This window comes from Salvelinus sp. IW2-2015, linkage group LG1 (assembly GCF_002910315.2).
Source record: "Salvelinus sp. IW2-2015 linkage group LG1, ASM291031v2, whole genome shotgun sequence".
Lineage (NCBI taxonomy): Eukaryota > Metazoa > Chordata > Actinopteri > Salmoniformes > Salmonidae > Salvelinus > Salvelinus sp. IW2-2015.
In genome coordinates, this window is record NC_036838.1 from 32,842,368 (window position 1) to 32,858,614 (window position 16,247).

Here is a 16,247-nt window from a genome sequence, read left to right on the forward strand (position 1 = left end):
GAACGATTTAGCCTATATTCTAGCTACTGCACGAATCAAGGATGGCTAAGAAAACGTAATTTGTTTATGATGAAAAACAATTGGTTGTATAATTTTTTTTATTGTGCTACAATCTGAAACCCCCAATCCTACTGTTTGAAATCAGGATGTTGGTAACAGTGTTCTGTGGATATTGTTGATCATGCTAAATGTGGTGTGAAGTTTATGGTATTAGATAATGAACTTCTCATCTGTGCAATTTCTTGCATTCTCAGCTCTGTGGGTGACACCTAGTAAAATTGCCTCATCCTAAAAAAAAATGTTTTTATTGGCCATCCTTAATTCGCACAACTTACCAACACCTTTTAAAAAATATACCCCAACAACCGCAAGCTATTGAGGTGGTAGTGTAATCGGATTCTTCAAGGTGAATATCCTGGAAGTTATTGTGCGTTCGATTGCTGTCGGAAATAAAAGAATATGACTTCCCAACTCCGGAAATAACCACTTGAACGACCTTCCAAGTTGGAGTGGTGGGAAACTTGGGCCAGTATAAAAATACCAGAATTTCTGAGTTGCGACATATCGTCCCTGATTTTTAAACTTTTTGACCAAATATGGTAAAGCGACGCCATTTACAGTAATGTAGCTAGTTTGGCCCATAATGTCTGGGTTGACACATTGTCAACGTTAGCAATCTAGCAACGTTGGTTCTTTGCCATCAAGTTGAAATGTCATTGTACGCACTCATGTCATATTTACGACTTCACCAACTATGTAATACGAGAACCATTCCAGCACATCACCATTGACATCAGTGGTTTATCAGAAGTAAATGTATACACGCCTAAGCTTAATTTTGGAAGACTTCAGTCAATGGAGAGAGACTTTAAAAACACTATTTTCTGTGTGTACAGCGGTGAAGCCGTTCGCTTGCACCATGTGTGACAAGAGGTTTTTTGAGCGCCACCACCTGCGGAGACACAGCATCACTCATATGGGTATGGGTCCGTTCACCGTGCCCGTGTCATTAAGATCAGGCTACACCTGAACCCTGATATGCAGAGTTGGCACGGTTTAAATGCCAACCACTGTGCAAATTAAGGATGGCCAATAAAATATACAGTGCCTTCAGAAAGTATTCAGACCCTTTGACTTTATCCACATTTTGTTATGTTACAGCCTTGTTCTAAAATGGATGAAATAGTTTTTTCCCCTCATCAATCTGCACACTATCCTAATAATGATGATAAAAATAGGTTTTCAGAAATGTTTGCAAATTTATTAAAAATAAAATAGAGATGCCTTATTTACATAAGTATTCAGACCTATTGCTATGTGACTCGAAATTGACCTCAGGTGTATCCTTTTTCCATTCATCATCCTTGATGTTTCTATAACTTGGAGTCCACCTGTGGTAAATTCCATTGATTTGGAAAGGCACACAACTGTCTATATAAGGTCCCACAGTTGACAGTGCATGTCAGAGGAAAAACCAGGCCATGAGGTCGAAGGAATTGCCCGTAGAGCTCCGAGACAGGATTGTGTCGAGGCACAGATCTGGGGAAGGGTACCAAAACATTTCTGCAGCATTGAAGCTCCCCTAGAACACAGTGGCTGCCATCATTCTTAAATGGAAGAAGTTTGGAACCACCAAGACTCTTCCTAGAGCTGGCCACCCGGCTAAACTGAGTAATCGGGGGAGAAGGGCCTTGGTCAGGGAGGTGACCGAGAACCCGATGGTCACTCTGACAGAGCTCCAGAGTTCCTCTGGAGATGGGAGAACCTTCCAGAAGGACAACCATCTCTGCAGCACTCCACCAATCAGGACTTTATGGAAGAGTGGCCAGACGGAAGCCACTCAATAAAAGGCACATGATAGCCCGCTTGAAGCTTGCAAAAAATGCACCTATAGACAGACCATGAGAAACAAGATTGGTCTGGTCTGATGAAACCAAGATTAAACTCTTTGGTCTGAATGCCAAGCGTCACGTCTGGAGGAAACCTGGCACCATCCCTACGTTGAAGCATGGTGGCAGCATCATGCTGTAGTGATGTTTTTCAGGGACTGGGAAACTAGTCGGGATTGATGAACTGAGCAAAATACAGAGATCCTTGATGAAAACCTGCTCAGGACCTCAGACTGGGGCAAACGAACAACTTCCAACAGGACAACAACCTTAAGCACACAGCCAAGACAATGCAGGAATGGCTTCGAGACAAGTCTCAATGCCTTTGTGGCCCTGCCAGAGCCCATACTTATACCCGATCGAAAATCTCTGGAGAGACCTGAAAATAGCTGTGCAGCGATGCTCTCTACCCAACCTGACAGAGCTTGAGAAGAATGGGAGAAATTCCCCAGATAAGAGGTGTGCCAAACTTGTAGCGTCATACTTAAAGAAGACTCGAGGCTGTAATCGCTGCCAAAGGTGCTTCAACAAAATACTGAGTGAAGGGTCTGAATACTTACAGTATCTGTCAAAAGTTTGGACACAGCTACTCATTCAATAGTTTCTTTATTTTCACTATTTCTACATTGTAGAATAATAGTGAAGCCCTCAACTATGAAATAACACATGGAATCATGTAGTAAACAGTGTTAAACAAATCAAAACACATTTTAGATTCTTCAAAGTAGCCACCATTTACCTTTGACAGCTTTGCATGCTCTTGGCATTCTCTCAACCAGCTTCACCTGGAATGCTTTTCCAACAGTCTTGAAGGAGTTCCCACATATGATGAGCACTTGTCTGCTTTTCCTTCCTTTTCACTCTGCGGTCCAACTCATCCCAAACCATCACAATTGGGTTGAGGTTGGGTGATTTGTGGAGGCCAGATCATCAGATTCCGCACTCCATCCCTCTCCTTCTTGGTCAAATAGCCCTTACAAAGCCTGGAGATGTGTTGGGTCATTGTCCTGTTGAAAAACAAATGACAGTCCCACTAAGCGCAAACCAGATGAGATGGTGTATCGCTGCAGCATGCTGTGGTAGCCATGCTGGTTAAGTGTGCTTTGAATTTTAAATAAATCAGTCACCAACAGAGCACCATCACACCACCTCCATGCTTCACGGTGGGAACCACACATGAGATCATCCGTTCACCTACTCTGCGTATCACAAAGACACGGCGGTTGGAAACAAAAATCTAAAATTTGGACTCATTAGACCAAAGGACAGATTTCTACCGGTCTAATGTCCATTGCTCGTGTTTCTTGGCCCAAAGAAGTCTCCTCTTCTTTTTGGTGTCCTTTTAGTAGTGGTTTCTTTGCAGCATTTCAACCATGAAGGCCTGATTCATGCAATCTCCTCTGAACAGTTGATGTTGAAATGTGTCTGTTACTTGAACTCTGAAGCATTTATTTGGGCTGCAATTTCTGAGGCTGGTAACTGTAATGGACTTATCCTGTGCAGCAGAGGTAAATCTTGGTCTTTCTCTCCTGTGGCGGTCCTCATGAGAGCCAGTTTCATCATAGCACTTGATGGTTTTTGCGACTGCACTTGAAGAAACGTTCAAAGTTCTTGACATTTTCTGGTCTTAAAGTAATGATGGACTGTCATTTCTCTTATTTGAGCTGTTCCTGCCGTAGTATGGACTTGGTCTTTTACAAAGTAGGGCTATCTTCTGTATACCACCCCTACCGTGTCACAACACAACTGATTGGCTGAAACGCATTAAGAAGGAAAGAAATTCCACAAATTAACGTTTAACAAGGCACACCTGTTAATTGAAATGCATTCCAGGTGCATACCTCATGAAGCTGGTTGAGAGAATGCCAAGAGTGTGCAAAGCTGTCATCAAGGCAAAAAGAGACTGCTTTGAAGAATCTCAAATATATTTTGATTTGTTCAACTGTTTTTTGTTTACTACATGATTCCATCCATATGTGTTATTCCATAGTTTTGATGTATTCAGTATTATTCTAGTGTAGAAAATTGTAAAAAATAAAAACCCTGGAATGGGTAGTTGTGTCCATTTATGACTGGTACTGTATGTAAATGTAATATTTCCTTTTTCTTCAAATTTATAAAAAATAAAGGAATGTCTTAACCTGTTTTTTGCTTTGTCGTTATGCTGTATTGTTTGTAGATTGAGAATGTTGTATTGAATCCATTTTAGAATAAGGCTGTAACGTAACAATGTTGAATAAGTCAAGGGGTCTGAATACTTTCCGAAGGCACTGTAACTAACTAGTATATGATGAATGTTGGCTATATCGTGGTTGTAGAGATGTTCTTCAAATTTGTATTTTTACTTTTCTTTCAACTCAATAATATTTGAATTGATCAAGTGTTACCATAATTGTTTTTCTTGTGTCTCGCGGAAACACCTTAACACGCCCAATCCTGCTGCTTGAAATTAGCATGTTGATAACAATAATGCAGCTTGGTACATATTGTGGGTAGTACTGTTATGTGGTGTGAAGTTAATGGTAAGATATCACAAACTTGTCGTCATCCAAGTGCAGATTTTATTGGCCACCCTTAATTCACGCATCTTGTCAACACTTTAAAAAAATAAAAAAATAAAAAACAACCGCAAGCTATTGAGGTGGCGGAGTATTTAGATTCCTCAGGGTAAATACCCTGTAAGTTATTGACATCCAGTGATTTAAAATAAAATAATAGGAAATCAATGTAGTATAAATGTATATACTTGACCTTTTTAATATTGGAAGACTTCACTCGATGAATAGTGAGACATAAAAATAATATAATGTTCTGTGTGTGTAGGGGTGAAGCCGTTCGCTTGCACCATGTGTGACAAGAGGTTTTTTGAGCGCCACCACCTGCGGAGACACAGCATCACTCATATGGGTATGGGTCCGTTCACCGTGCCCGTGTCATTAAGATCAGGCTACACCTGAACCCTGGTATACATACTCACGCACCAGAGCCTTTACCCCCCCCCCCCCCCCCAAAGATCTGATATACCATAGCGTAAAAAATGGCCTTCATTAACACAATAGTAGCAACGGTAGAAAGCCCTGGAAAATGTGGCTAGCTGCTTCAGTCCTTTCTGTCGTTTTTCTTTTCTTTTTTTCGGATAGTTGGTTTTCCCCACAAGCGCTACACATTGACCACAGATTTTGACGATGTTTAACCTGCAGGTCTTGTATATTTCGCTAACACACAACACGTCTCTGATTTGGAGCCATGCCTCAAATTGGTTTGCTAAGATCAAATAATTACAAATACGTCACTTCGTAAGTTCACACTCACTAAGGCCAGATTTGAGTTGTTGGTGTACCACCGGCTAATAAAGCACATCAGATGTTTATATTCAGTCATTTTAGTATACAGTTATACCTGAACTTAATAATATTGACAGAGTGAGAAACAAAAATAATATGATGTTCTGTGTGTGTGTATAGGGGTGAAGCCGTACGCTTGCACCATGTGTGACAAGCGGTTTTATCAGCGCCACCACCTGCGGAGACACAGCATCACTCATATGGGTATGGGTCCGATCACCATACCCGTGTCATTAAGATCAGGCTACACCTGATCCCTGGTATACAGGGGTGGCAGGATTTATATGCCAGTCATCATACACAAAGAAATGTGCAGATAAGATATTTGATAACAATCTCCCATAAGTTCTGATGGAAAGCAGTGGCGCTTAAATGAATACACAATATTGGAGTACTTTTAGTGGATGAATTTTGAGAACCTAAGTAATATATTGTTTTGTGTGTATAGGGGTGAAGCCGTACGCTTGCACCATGTGTGACAAGCGGTTTTACCAGCGCCACCACCTAGCAAGACACAGCGTCACTCACATGGGTATGTCATTAAGGCTATTGGTGAAATGTTTGCATGTTAGGTTTGATATCCAAAATGCCCATAATTCCATTTCCCTTAAGGATGAGAAGGCCTAATATTACTACCAGATGTTGTCATCAGCTCATGTGATGTGTTTTGTTATTTGGGGAAAAACAACTACACCGACTGTTCGATAACTCGCACCTCAATAGCATGCGGATTCGGATAACTTGCGTTATCTAATTGTTAGTTTATTTTCAACCCGAAAATATTTGAATTGAGCAAGTTAACTTTTTTTTCTTTTCTTTTTTTAAACCTTAAACCTTTTTTTAAAGTAGTTGAAGTAGGTTTACCATCTGAAAACAGGTCAGTTCTGCTACATGAAAGCAGCTTGTTGATAACAGAACGGCGCTCTGCATGTTATTAGTTGTCCTGTATTCTGTGTGACGTGGTGTTTTAGGTATGAGATGGTGAACTTGTCATTAAGTGTGATATTTCTACATTCTAAACCCTATATTTTCTACCATAATTAAAATTGTGTTCTACAAAGATAACATTTTGTTGCTCAGCCTCAATTCACGTATATACAAAAATATAACATTAACTTGTGCTTTGTTGGACTCCAAAAACCACCGCGAGTTATCGAAGTGGCGGTGTAATTTACATTTCTTCAGTGTGAATCCTCTGTTATAATTGCATAGATTTACAACAGTGGTTAATAAACAATCAACGCATACACATATTAATCGACTCGGAACATTTTCAATCGCTAGACTGTGAAACAGAAAAATAATACAATGATGTTCTGTGTGTGTGTGTGTAGGAGTGAAGCCGTATGCTTGCACCATGTGTGACAAGAGGTTTTATCAGCGCCACCACCTGGCGAGACACAACGTCACTCACATGGGTATGGGTCCGCTCACCGTACTCCTGTCATTAAGACCAGGCTACACCTGAACCCCAGTATACAGGGTTAGCAGGATTTATAAACTAGTCATGCACAAAGAAATGTACAGGTGAAATATATTGTTTCTTTTATTATAGGTTTAATATCCAAATAAGTCCAGAATTTAATTACCCTTAAGGAGGACTCTGTTAGGCTAATATTACCTCCAGATGACATCAGCACATGACGTGTTCTGGATAAAAGCATGAAATGTATTGGCTAGAAACTACATTAACCACTCTAACTCATGCCTCAGTAAAAAAAAAAGATTTAAAAAAGCGCTTAAAAWTTTTWAAAAAAAAGATGGTTGTGGAGATGTCTTACAGAATTTGTATGTGTTGTTTTTTTTCCAGACAGTTAAGTGTTATTGTAAATGGAGGTCATTGGAAACTGTTAAAGATTTATACAATCTGAAAACACCCAATCCTGCTCAGTGTTGCCAACTTGGCCACTTTGCACTAGAGTCACTAGATCTAGCAAAGTTTTGGATCCCTCCTCCCATTTTTGCCCCCTGAAAGTGACAAAGACAAATTCAGCAGTAATCAAGGCATTCTCAGAGGGTTTGCTTCTGAGAGGTTTCAGGAATTAGCAGCCGGCTATGTGATGTAAACATTCCTTGCAATTTGGTGTCATCGAACAACTTCTAGTGACAAATTGTGCAGCCAATAGCTACCCCACCCCCCCAAAAAAGTTGGTAACACCGGTCCTGTTGTGTGAAGGCAGAATGTTCATAATAGCCACGGGTCAGTCCTGCTGTTTTTGTGCTTGGAGTTGATGGTAAATCTAATATTGGACTTTAATATGGCGTGTGAGGCACAACAGTAACGTATTGATGCTCTTGTGTGTGTGTGTGTGTATAGGAGTGAAGCCGTACGGTTGCACCATGTGTGACAAGAGGTTTTACCAGCGTTACCTCCTGGCAAGACACAGCCTCACTCATTTGGGTATGGTCCGCTCACCGTACCCACCGTACCCAAGATTAGGCTACACCTGAACCCCAGTATACAGGGTTGGCAGAATTTATATGCTAGTTGTGCTAAAATAAATATATAGGTGAAATGTTGTTTTAGATATTCAGTTTCATTACCCCAAAAAGTCCATGTAATTTATCTTAAGGATGAGAAGGGCTAGTTTTAGAACCAAATGACATCAGGCCATGACATGTGTTGTGGACTAAAGCATTAAAAAAATCATTAATCTTAATTGTTGAAAATAACTACACTGACCACACAGTAACACATGCCTCAATAAGTTTTAAATTGGAATAACTCACGGTTGTGGAGATGTCTTCCAAAAGGTTAGGTGTATTTTCAAACCAGTTATGATGAGTGTTTTTGGAATTGCTGTTATTGGGAACCTGCAGAAACGGTTAAAGATGTCTACAGTCTGATAACATCCAATCCTGGTCAGTGTTGCGAACTTGGGCACTTTGCACTAGATCTTTTGGATCCTCCTCTCCCCCCTAAACGTGACTAAGGAACATTTAAGGAATTCTGAGTTTTACCTCAGAGTGTTCAGAAAGTCAGCGACTTGCTTGCAGTGAATTTTCCTATTCAGAACAGCAGCATACGCACTCACTGTGCTGATGATCACATGCCTTACACATCTGTGTTGACATTATCACGCAAATCAATTTTCTACTTTGTCTACAATTTCTAGTGATATATTGCGCTACCAATACCTGTTTGCCTTCCCCACAAAAAGTTGGCAACACCAGTTCTGTTGCGTGAAGGCAGAATGTTGATAACAGCACCTGGTGCATATTGTCTGTGCTGTATTTGTGTCTGAAATGTGTGGTAAACCTAATAGTGGAAGACTAACGAGGTACAAAGTTGTGTATTGATGTGTGTGTGTGTGTGTGTGTGTGTGTGTGTAGGTGTGAAGCCGTACGGTTGCACCATGTGTGACAAGAGGTTTTACCAGCGATACCACCTCTCAAGACACAGCCTCACTCATTTGGGTATGGGTCCGTTCACCGTACCCACTGTGCCCAAGATCAGGCCACACCTGAACCCCAGTATACAGGGTTTGCAGGATGTATATGCTAGTCGTCATGCACAAAGAAATATAGGTGAAGTATTGTTTTCAAGTTAGGTTTGATTTCCAGAAGTCTGGATGAGAAGGGATAGTTTTACCATATTGACTACAATCATCAGCTCATGTGATGTGTTGTGGCTGTGGACAAAAGCGTTTGGAAAAATACATCGTAAACAAAATTGTCGGAGAAAACATCTCCCTTTATTCTTCCGTCTGAATCCCCCTGTAAATGATTGCATGGATTGAAATAAGTGGTTAAATCATTTAAGCATAAATGAATATACTGTACTTAAACTTCCAATTGGAGTATGAGGAACAAAAGTAATATCTCAATGCTCTGTGCATTCAGGTGTGAAACCTTACGCTTGCACCATGTGTGACATGAGGTTTGTTCAGCGCTACCACCTGACAAGACACAGCCTCACTCACACGGGTATGGGCCCGCTCACCGTACCCATCACACATATAGAAGCTAGTAAAGGATGTTGGCAATGGGTTTTCACAGATGAAAGTATTGGAAGAGTTCTAGAAAAGAACGGATTCTCATCTACATCATTTTGTAACGAGAAATTAGTATTTTGTTGATTTTAAGTTTTAAACACTGCAGCAACGCTATTTGTAATACATTCTAGTACATGTTCCATATTATCGGTTTAAGAAATGCCGTTTTAAAGCTAGACCCCTAAAAATCTTCTTCGGCTAATTGTGAATTTATCATTTGGATGTCAAGTTAATAAATACATCATTTATTAGAATAATGAAATCTTTCCAACTGTTCCCAACATGGCTTGACCAGGCACTTCCATGTAGGCTTAAATAATCTATATTTTTAAAACAAGGTGACGTTTTAGGTTGTTGTGAGATTGTCTAGTTAAGTAGCTAGTGCTATGATAGTTTAGTGTACATTTTTGTTGAAACTTGTAACTACAACTAACATTGTAAAATGGTTCGTTTTCGACATTGACACAAATGGTACGTTATTTAGTGATATTTACTTTACGATATTTGGCTTTCGAGCTAGTTATTTTGCCGTGGGATAATGCATTCTGCAATGGCTTTATTGACACACAATTCCAGATTTTCTTTTGTACTTTTATTCGGTGCCTAGTTCACAATTAGTTCACAATTGCATGCGTTGATTGTTCTTATTTAGCTACTCGTGTTTTTTTTGATGCAACAATTTAAATATCAAAAGTAGTCTTCATTCGAGCTGATTAAACAAGTTAGATTGCAGCATCTTCACATCCTTGTAATAGATTGTCCACATTGTGACATGACAAAAAGCACTCTTACTGTAATTGTAACATGCTTATGGTAGCCAACTTTTCTCTCACAATAGTGTTTGGAGAGCTAGCTTGAGCTCTTTTGTTTGTACTCTTTGGAGAATGAGAGCTAATGTATTGCTCTGTGTGTGTGTGTATAGGGGTGAAGCCGTATGCTTGTTCCATGTGTGACATGAGGTTTATTCAGCGTAACCACCTGGAGAGACACAGCCACACTCATACGGGTATGCGCCCATTTACCATACCCTTATCCCCAAGAAAGGCTATTTTTAATAAAAACAAATACGACCACAACAAACTCGAGTTTGGATTGTCAAGTCATTTGATGGGATGTTGAACCAGCCTCAAACTATCAAGTAAAACGTTTCAGGGGCATCGAGTTGGTATGATGAATATATATTTTTTTAATACAAAAACGGAGATTCCACTCTAATCTACACATAATGAGTTGATGACAAAACATCTTAAAATGTTACCGGAAGTGTAGTTTCCTATCATGCTTAATTCCTGTCCAGAAATTGACTTAGTTTTGTTGTCATGAGAACTAAAGAAACCTAGTTTCCCATCACTTTAACAAACATTTGTAGATGCAGTTAATGTAACCAGGAGACTTTAGTAAGAGCAAATCATATACAGTTTGTTGTGGTTGGACTCTGTGGATTTGATGTGATGATTCTGTTTGTGTGCTCTTTTAGGGGAGAAGCCGTTTGCTTGTGACATGTGTGACATGAGGTTTATCCAGCGTTACCATCTGGAGAGACACAAGCGTGTCCACAGCGGAGAGAAGCCTTATCAGTGTGAGCGCTGCCAGCAGGTAAGAGAACTTGCGCGCGCACACACACACACACACACACACACACACACACACACACACACACACACACACACACGGCCGCCCGCATTTGAAAGATGCCTTCTCAGTGTGAGCAGTGCCAGCACATAAAAGAACATGCCTTACGTGCTTGTACTGAGGAACGCATGCATACGTGGACCCACATGGGAATGCCCTCTTACGTCACAAAACATCTGTCGCAGGGTGAGCAGTGCCAGCTCATAGCAGACTTATTATCACAGAAGCACACAAACATGCTGATACAGGCACGCATCATACCTACGCAGCACTTGTAKCAAAGATGTGCCCTACCAGGTTAGAAAAGTAATTTGAGGGCGAGCAGTGCCATCACGTAAGATAACGTATCTCACTGGGGATGCACACAGTGACACATACCAACACAAACAGATGCCTGCCCACGTCAAAGTGTTCTCCGTATGAGCAGTGCCAGAAGGTAAGAGAATGTGTGCACATACTCTGACAGGCGCACACAAGCCTCCATGCACCAGAAAGTCCCATTTGAGCAAACAGACACAGTGGGTTTAGTTGTATTGGGCATGTGTCCACACACTCATCTGTTTTTACATGAATGCTGAATAAATCCTCTATGTATGTGTTGTAGAACTTCTCGCGGACAGACCGGCTGCTTCGACATCGACGGCTGTGCCAGGGCCGGGGTGTGGCCAAGGTGGAGAACCAGCCGTGCTGCGAGCCCCGCCCTTACTCCCAGGAGCCCCCGCCCGCTCCACCAACTTGGAGCCCCCTGCACCCCCCTCCTGGTCGGCTGGCTGTCTGACTGACATTCCCCCCACCCCCATCGTCCCTCCATACACTTACACACATACACGACTACCACCTCCCCAGAGAGACAGGACAGGCCACAGGGTCTTTGTCACGCAGCCCTGCGCTCAGTGGCCACACTCTGGCAAAGACTGATCCTGCAGCTCCAGTCCTGAGGTTACTATGACAGAGGGACAAATACAGGTAACTGCCAAAATACAGGAAACACTTGAGTAAATGAGGGATACAAAGTATATTGAAAGCAGGTGCTTCCACACAGGTTTGGTTCCTGACTTAATTAACATGCCATCATGCTTAGGGTCATGTGTGAAAATGCTCAGTTGCCCCTTATTTTAGCTCCTATGGCTAGAAGGAGAGATCTGTAACTTTGAAACAGGTCTCAAAGGTGCATGGGGGTTTAAAGTGTGTGTGTGTCAGTCACCAGATCTCAACCCAATTGAACACTTACGGGAGATTCTGGAGCGGCGCCAGAGACAGATTTTTCCACCACCGTCAACAAAACACCAAAAGATGGAATTTTGCGTGAAAGAATGGTGTGGCATCCCTCCACTAGAGTTCCAGACACTTGTAGAATCCATGCCACGGTGTTTTGAAGCTGCTCTGGCTCGTGGTGGCACAATGCCCTATTAAGACACTTTATGTTGGTGTTTCCTTTATTTTAGCAGTTACCTGTTTTTATTTGTTGTGTTTTGTCGTCTTTTGAGAGCGAGTTTCCTTCGATAGTTAGTCTATTTTGTTCTTAATATATCAGATCCTTTCTCAAAGTTAAGTTTTGTATTATTTAGGTTTATTGTTTGTGCACTTGGTGGTACTCTTGGGGAGGGTGGGGTTACTGTTTGTCGTTACACCATGGTAATGATGAACTGGTGTGTGTGTGTATATATATATACATGAATATATAACAATATACAACAGAGGATGTCTGTGGAAAATGTAGAACATGTAGTTTGTGAAAGGGGGGGAAAATGAGAAGTTGTCAGACTGGTACAGGTGTCAGAACTGTTAAAGAAAAAGGGGTTCCATATAGTTCATTTAGGACGGTATAAGCAAGTGGAGGACGTCCTAACAGGTCAAAGGTGAAGGGTCAAGTCAGGATGTTTTATTGGATAGAGATGTGCTGATGACTCAGGAAGTGGCACAGGCAGGATGACAGCGTTACCAATTCCCATTACACCCTTTAACGGTGTACGTATGTACAGAGGTCTATGTGAGAAGGTCGCAGGCTCTTTCACGGTCAGTTCCATTACAGATGTACGTGGAAAACAACGGCACAAGATGGCAGCTTCAGCAAGTCCCATTACTTTGTGTTTGTACAGATCCTCATGTTGAGAGGATAGCAGGAGGTATACAAAATCTTGTGGCCTTAGAGCATGCTTATTTTTTATGTTTTGTATTTTATTCATTTGCCTTTTTGTTTTTTGAATGAATGGTTTAATTATTATTATACGATTATAAGGACGAGCCACTGCCTTTTACAAGCGGGGTATATTTTTCCAAAGCTGTCAACCTTATAGAACACTGCTTACTGCAATGGCACTATAAGGCATAGGCTTATAGTGCCATTGGCAAATCCTTCCTCTGTTCTTTGAGATAATTGATATAGTGCTGGTTATTATTGTTAATAATGTAACCCCTTGTGTAATCATTCAGTAACCCTGGGAGTTTGACAATTCCAGTGAGATGCTAATAGTGCTAATTTCAGTCAGCCAATGCTTTGGCCAGCTACAGGCCATATCGATCATTTTGTCATAGCTAAATCAGCAATTGCTTCACTACACACTAACAAATGCCTTTTACTGAGTTATGTGGAGTAGGTGTGTGTATAAAGGATTTGTGTTAGTTCTTTCTGGGGTTAGCCTTAACCCAAATAAGATCTGACTCTTAAATAATCATTGTAGTGCTAAATGATATTGTAATGAATGACTCTGTAACATGTAACAAACTTTTAAACATGTCTGTGGTTTACCCCCTCTAATTGTAAKGGTTACAGAKSACGGAGATGCTCTAGTTAATGTCTACCTACTCTGACATTTGATCTATTTCTATGTGGGTTAGTCGGTGGGTCTGTTGGTGGTGTTCCCCAGCAGCCTGTCTGTGGACTAGTAGAGCAGCCTAGGAGAGGCTCTCTGAAACTTGGCCCTGAGGACCCCCTGTGTGTGCTGGACTTCACTTCAACCGAATCATTGAATTTAATGAATGTTTCTCTATATCACCATGCTACTACTGTCAGTGAAACAATGTACCTTTGTTTATTTAGTAATACCGTATGTATATTCCAGAAATGTTGYGATGTACTGTCGGCAGTAGTTAAGAGATTGAACTGTTCAATTATGCCTGAGTGATTAGAGGATGCCATCCAGCAAACACAGGTGCTTCCTAGTACCAGGGTTGAGAGACTCCAGCTTACTGTATGATTTGGCAAGCCCATTCCCTAAGAAATGTGGGAAAGATGCCACCAGTGACCACGACTGCCCACCAGTGAGGCCATAGGGCAAGGCGGGTTGCCATTAACTTTTAAATCCCTCTGTTCTTGTCTTTTTTAAGTATTGTTATCAATCTTATGGTGAACATGCAATAGAATCTTTGTCTGATCAGTTAATACAGTGAAATGTTTTTTTCTTCTAAGCATCAGACAAAGGATGGAGCGATTTAGAGAAGAGCTCTTCTCTCTCTTCCCCATCGCATTTGACGATTCTGTTAATGTTTCAAGGACCTTTTTTTCTTTTCTTCTGGAAGTATTGTAAACACTGGAGTGATAAAAACAAAAGACAAAAAAATATATGGAATATGGATATTTTTTTTTTCAAATCAGTACTAGATTTTAGTCTTTAGACAGAGCCTCTTACTCCTCAACTTGACAAAGAAGATGGACAGAACCATTTGGATCAGTACTGTATTGAGAGCCCAGGGCATCTAGTAATTTAAAGATTAGAGGCGGTAGTACCTCAAGACAATGACTGTTTTCATACAAATCCCCTTCTATTTGTAGTAAATTATATTGCTAGAGGTAAGCAACAGCATCTACAGTAGCTATCACAGGTTAGCCTTTTATTTTTCTTTATTAGTCTTGCATGCAGTTATGGTCCTCCAGTTAAGATAGGATCTTATATTGATTATTCTTTTGTGTAGGCAAAATAAGTGCATCTAAAATAAACCTTGTGATCCAATTAGTTTTAATTGTATGGAGTAAGGGGAGAGGCTTCTTACCATTATGCTGAAATAAAATACTTTGTAAAAGACTTGAGTTTTGTGTCTGTTTTAATCCCAACATTCCTGTCTAGGATCGATGGCGTGATGGGGAGTGTATGCATATGTGTCCTCAGGAGGGTGCCAAAGTTTAGAGGAAATATGAGATGTACACAGAATGATTATCAGGAATCTACAATATGACACTGACTAGCCTGAGTGCCAGTATGTGCTATCATGTCAACTTGTCACTTAGTGTCATGCCAAGCATGTTTGGCTTGACAATGAGCAATGGACTTGGCAAGAGCACAACCCGATCTGGGACCGGGGTAATATGGTACCACTGTCTGGCTAGAATTTGTTCTTTGGTGTTTTATTGAAACATTGCTATGCTTAGTTAAATACTCCTCATTGGGCCTGATATAAAAAAACATCTGATGCTGATCCTAAGATGTAACTGGGATGACTTGTGGCGTCCTTTAGAGAGCCTACACCAAGCAGTAGTTGGTGTTCATGTGTTGGCATGAATTCGAAGGGCGTAGTTGATATAACTGCAACCCATTTCTTGTCAAATTAAATGGCCCGCCTTGGATTAAATTAAACCGTGTTTGCTGTGATCAGGAAGTTMTTTTTAAATGTATTTCCCCAGAAACACTGACCTTGGTCCTTCTCCACCCCACATCCCCCTCAAACAATCAACACCTGCGGAGGAGGAGGGCTGAACATAATGAGATGGCAGGGAGGAGGAGGACTGAAGCAGGGAGTTAGTCAGGGGTGTCCTACTCAAAGGCCTGCGTATTCACCTTTTATTTTGATAGGGAGTCACTGCTGAGACCAAGGTCTCCCTTCCAGATGAGCCCTGTTTTAATTTTAAAAATAAAATAATTTAACCTTTAACTAGGCAAGTCCGTTAACAACTTATTTACAATGACTGCCTACCCCGGCCAATTGTGCGCTGCCCTATGGGACTCCCGATCACAGCTGGTTGTGATACAGCCTGGGATCGAACCAGGGTTGTAGTGATGCCTCTAGCACCGCGATCCAGTGCCTTAGACCTAGTACAATAATTGAAATCTCATTCCAAAATSATGGGCATTTTTTWAAATTTAACTAGGCAAGTCAGTTAAGAACAAATTCTTATTTTCAATGATGCCCTAGGAACAGTGGGTTAACTGTCTTGTTCAGAACGACAGATTTCGTACCTTGTCAGCTCGGGGATTCGATCTTGCAACCTTTTGGTTACTAGTCCAATGCTCTAACCACTAGGCTACGCTGCCGCATTGATATGGAGTTTGTCCCCCCTTTGCTGCTATAACAGCCTCCACTCTTCTGGGAAGGCTTTCCACTAAAAGTTGGATCATTGCTGCGGGAACTTGCTTCCATTCAGCCACGAGCATTAGTGAAGTCGGCACTGATGT

General features: G+C 41.1%; 1 protein-coding gene across 50 annotated transcripts in view; it reads left to right on the forward strand.

Annotated features, from left to right (window-relative positions):
• The window catches only part of LOC111965695 (gastrula zinc finger protein XlCGF58.1), a 32,325-nt gene extending 17,443 nt beyond the window's left edge, over positions 1-14,882 (forward strand). For 17 of the 50 annotated variants that reach the window (XM_023989926.2, XM_023990026.2, XM_023990033.2 and 14 more), the window contains 11 exons: positions 897-980; positions 4,713-4,796; positions 5,354-5,437; positions 5,682-5,765; positions 6,568-6,651; positions 7,551-7,634; positions 8,567-8,650; positions 9,077-9,160; positions 10,151-10,234; positions 10,706-10,824; positions 11,465-14,882. In XM_023989926.2, coding sequence (XP_023845694.1) covers positions 897-980; positions 4,713-4,796; positions 5,354-5,437; positions 5,682-5,765; positions 6,568-6,651; positions 7,551-7,634; positions 8,567-8,650; positions 9,077-9,160; positions 10,151-10,234; positions 10,706-10,824; positions 11,465-11,638 — 1,049 coding nt within the window. In that variant the 3' untranslated portion in view covers positions 11,639-14,882. The remainder of the gene's footprint in view (positions 1-896; positions 981-4,712; positions 4,797-5,353; positions 5,438-5,681; positions 5,766-6,567; positions 6,652-7,550; positions 7,635-8,566; positions 8,651-9,076; positions 9,161-10,150; positions 10,235-10,705; positions 10,825-11,464) is intronic. The other 33 variants (XM_023989996.2, XM_070444254.1, XM_070444271.1 and 30 more) reach the window with 21 other exon arrangements.
• Positions 14,883-16,247: the final 1,365 nt, after the last annotated feature.